The 3,561-nt window shown below is 38.2% G+C and overlaps 1 protein-coding gene across 1 annotated transcript; it reads left to right on the top strand.

Moving 5' to 3' along the window:
- Nucleotides 1–1,470: 1,470 nt before the first annotated feature.
- On the top strand, nt 1,471–3,244 carry hikeshi (heat shock protein nuclear import factor hikeshi). Its single transcript, XM_084915585.1, has one exon. It carries the CDS (start codon nt 1,750–1,752, stop codon nt 2,344–2,346), a length of 597 nt encoding a protein of 198 aa, XP_084771711.1. The 5' UTR covers nt 1,471–1,749; the 3' UTR covers nt 2,347–3,244.
- The last annotated feature ends 317 nt before the right edge of the window (nt 3,245–3,561 follow it).

The raw sequence follows: 3,561 nt of genomic DNA, 5'->3' as shown, positions 1-3,561 counted from the left end.
TTAGAGAAGAACGGTTTCAGGGGCCCATGTACAGTTGTGGGACCATTCAAGAGGCAAGTGAAAAAAAAAGACCAGAATAGTATTTTCTCAAATACTGAGATCTTGAAACCATATATTATCAAAAGACAGACACATGTGTTTTTTTTATAATTACAATTGAATTGGTGGAATACAGTAGTCTACCTGCCCTTTTCTTTCCTACACTACTAAGGGTAGTGGTATTTCTTAAAGTCAGCTAACTGGTGGATACTTCCAAAGTAAGTGAAACAGGCATGAAAACAAACAAACAAACAAACAAACAAACAAACAAACAAACAAACAAACAAACAAACAAACAAACAAACAAACAAACAAACAAACAAACAAACAAACAAACACATTCATTGTGATGACATGCAAAGTAATTTGCATGACTGTGGTACTTTCAGGAGCTGCAGGAGTTGTTGGAAGAAGACAACAACAAGTGTGTATGTTTATGAATGTGTATAAAAATTAAACTGTATAAACAGTACATTCATTGTGAAAAACAAAACAAACACACAAAACAACATGAAAAGCTCTGACAGTTTAATTTTCCATTTAATATAAGATACTTTAGATATTTTGCACAAATTGTACAGTTATGATTCCTTTTTTTTCTTTAAAGCAAGGTACACTCTCTCTATTTCAAACTATTCTATATGATTTGTCTGATCATCAAAACGAGTTGGCTAGACCACATCAAACATTTGTGCCTAGGGGTCTGTAACTTAATAGGCATACATGAAAGGGTCTAGCAGGGTGACAGGTGAGCCACACGAGAGTTATAGCAAGCGGTGTACTTCTGTCAGAATGCAACAGAGTCGCTGTCATGTCTGTTTATGTGTCTGTTTATATATCCATATTGTTGAACGCAATGCATGGCTTTTATTCAAACTATGTAGCATTTTGTAACTTTGAAAGTGCTATACAAATAAAGTTATTATTCATTTATATGGTTGAGAGGCTGAAAAAATGTTGTGCATGATTCTCTGCTTTGCTGCAAATGCAAATACAAATTTAAATTATTTTGGAAAATTGTGGACAACATGATTGAGGCTTTGCCTCATGTTTGATAACTAAGGTGCTCAGTTTGAAACTGGTGTATTATACTGACAATTGCGATTATTCATTTTGAATCATTCTTAGACACTACAATAGGTCATCCAACTAATTGATTGCTTTTGAAAGAAACATTTGCATGTGCCCCAGCTGAATTTGGGTTTGTAAAGGAAAAAGAATTGAAAATGTTTGCAAGCTGCTTATTCCAATAATATTAATTGCACACACTGTACACATGACATCATGTATGGCGCCTCAGACCCCTAAATGTTTGATCCTAGCTTCGTCCTGTAAAAGAAGAAGAACAAATTCACTTTTATTGGGTGTATAAAGTGTTTAGGCTAATGAAGTAATTATTCCAAACCAGTCGGTGGCGCTCAGGCGTCGAGTTTGCCACCGTCACATGAAGAAGGAGAAGAAGAAGAAGACGCCACAAGAGGGCAGGGCTAGTATAACTGTAGAAGAAGTTTCTGGTAACCTTGGGAATCTACGCTCATATTTGCTGTCCAACACTTTTCTGTGTGTAATTGAGTGTCTCAGTAACTCAGTAATTCCGGTTGTTAGACGGCGGGAGCTGCAGTACTGACTCTAACCTGGTGCAGGCTAAGCCGAAGCTGTAGGCTGTTTACTCTGGACGCAGGCTACGGCTAGGACTAACTGTCAGCAGTGATGTTCGGGTGTTTGGTCGCAGGGAGGTTGGTGCAGACAGACGCGGTGCAACTTGCCCCGGACAAGTTCCTCTTTAACCTGTCGGACTACGAGAATGTGAACCATGTGGTGGTATTCATGCTAGGTACCGTGCCATTCCCTGCCGGCATGGGCGGTGCCGTATACTTCTCTTTCCCTGATCCGGCGAGTGGCGGTCCCGTGTGGCAGCTACTCGGCTTCATCACCAACGATAAGCCAAGTGCCATCTTCAAGATCTCTGGGCTGAAGGCTGGGGAGGGCGGGGCGCACCCCTTCGGTATTATGACCTCTTCTGCGTCTCCCTCCGTTGCTCAGGTCGGCGTGTCAGTGGAGGCTCTGGAGCAGCTGGCTCAGCAGATCCCGGTGTCCAGCGCCGCCGTGTCCACCGTGGACACCTTCCTGCAGTTCACCCAAAAGATGTTGGACAGTCTGTACAACTTCGCCTCTTCCTTTGCTGTGTCGCAAGCCCAGATGCTGCCAAACCCCACAGAGACTTTTATTCCTTCCAGCTGCATCCTCAAGTGGTATGAAAACTTTCAGAGGAGGATGGCGCAGAATCCAAATTTCTGGAAAAACTGAAGGCATTAAAGACCAAAGAGCAAACCTGCTAAGACAATTCCCAGGGTGCCTAACAAAAGCAGTGTCGACCTTCATCTCTGTCACAATGCCTCTTCACCTACAGAAAAACTGCTGCTCACAATGACTCCATCCCATCTTTTATCGGTCTGAACAATAAAGCACTTGAATTTAAAAGGAAAACAATTAAATTGAATCCATTCAGTTGGTTTTCAATGTCTTAGTCTTGCTTAATAGTTTTCCTCCCATGAGAGCTTTTAGTTGTTTTGTTAGGGCATTTCTTCAGTATGGTCAAGACCATGTCTTTGCAAGACATGATCAGAAAAAGGAAATAAGGAAACATTTGGATTTTTGTAATGGGCATAAAAATCAGAGGGAAAAGCAGAATAAAAAACAAGTCAGTATTATCCAAAGAGATACACAAATGCAAGAACAAAACTAATTAATTAACATACATGCTGATATTTAATTATCATAAACTGTATAAAAACTAAAAAGGGGCTAGGCTCAAGAGGTTTGAGAGTGTGTTTGTGATTGAATTATTAGTACTTGTGTTACAAGATTGCAGTGCTGTGCTCTCAAAGCTTCATTGAAGCTTCAGTTTTTATTTGAAGTTATGTTAAATATAGTGCATTTTAATTTTTGTCAGTTTATTATATTTATTTCTTCAAAAGAACTGTGTTTTCCATTATAAAAAGTCCATTCTCAAAACTGTTTTCTTTTCATTTTTTTGAAGAATGTATTTTGATATTTTACAAGATGATAAGTTTTTGATTCTTTTATTTTATTTGGAATAAAATACATTTTGCAAAGTGCTGTGCAGTTTTGCATCACTTTTTATCATGTGCCAAATCTGACAAGCCTTTGGAAATCTAAATAAAATAGAAAATTGTTACTTTTATATGCTCTATGGTTTTCTATTGGCTGGCTTCTTTGAACCAGTCCAAAAAAACCCCCCAAAAAAAACAAACAGTTGGAACAGTTGCCAGTAGGTGGGGCTACTGCACTGTTTCAAATTCAAATTTTATTTGTCACATACACAGTCATACACAGTACGATATGCAGTGAAATGCTTAGACAACTGCTCGTGACCTAAAGAAAAAAACAGAAAAGGCAATGAATAAGATAGGAAATAAATATGAAAATTAAAAAGGGTAAATTTAACTAGTAAGGAATAAAATAAAATATATAAATTAAAGTTGAAAATAAAATAATGTA

The sequence above is a fragment of the Perissodus microlepis genome, chromosome 19 (assembly GCF_051167445.1).
Source record: "Perissodus microlepis isolate ML-2025 ecotype Zambia chromosome 19, ASM5116744v1, whole genome shotgun sequence".
Lineage (NCBI taxonomy): Eukaryota > Metazoa > Chordata > Actinopteri > Cichliformes > Cichlidae > Perissodus > Perissodus microlepis.
Note: the sequence above shows the minus strand (reverse complement) of the source record. Positions and strands in the feature narration are given on the sequence as shown.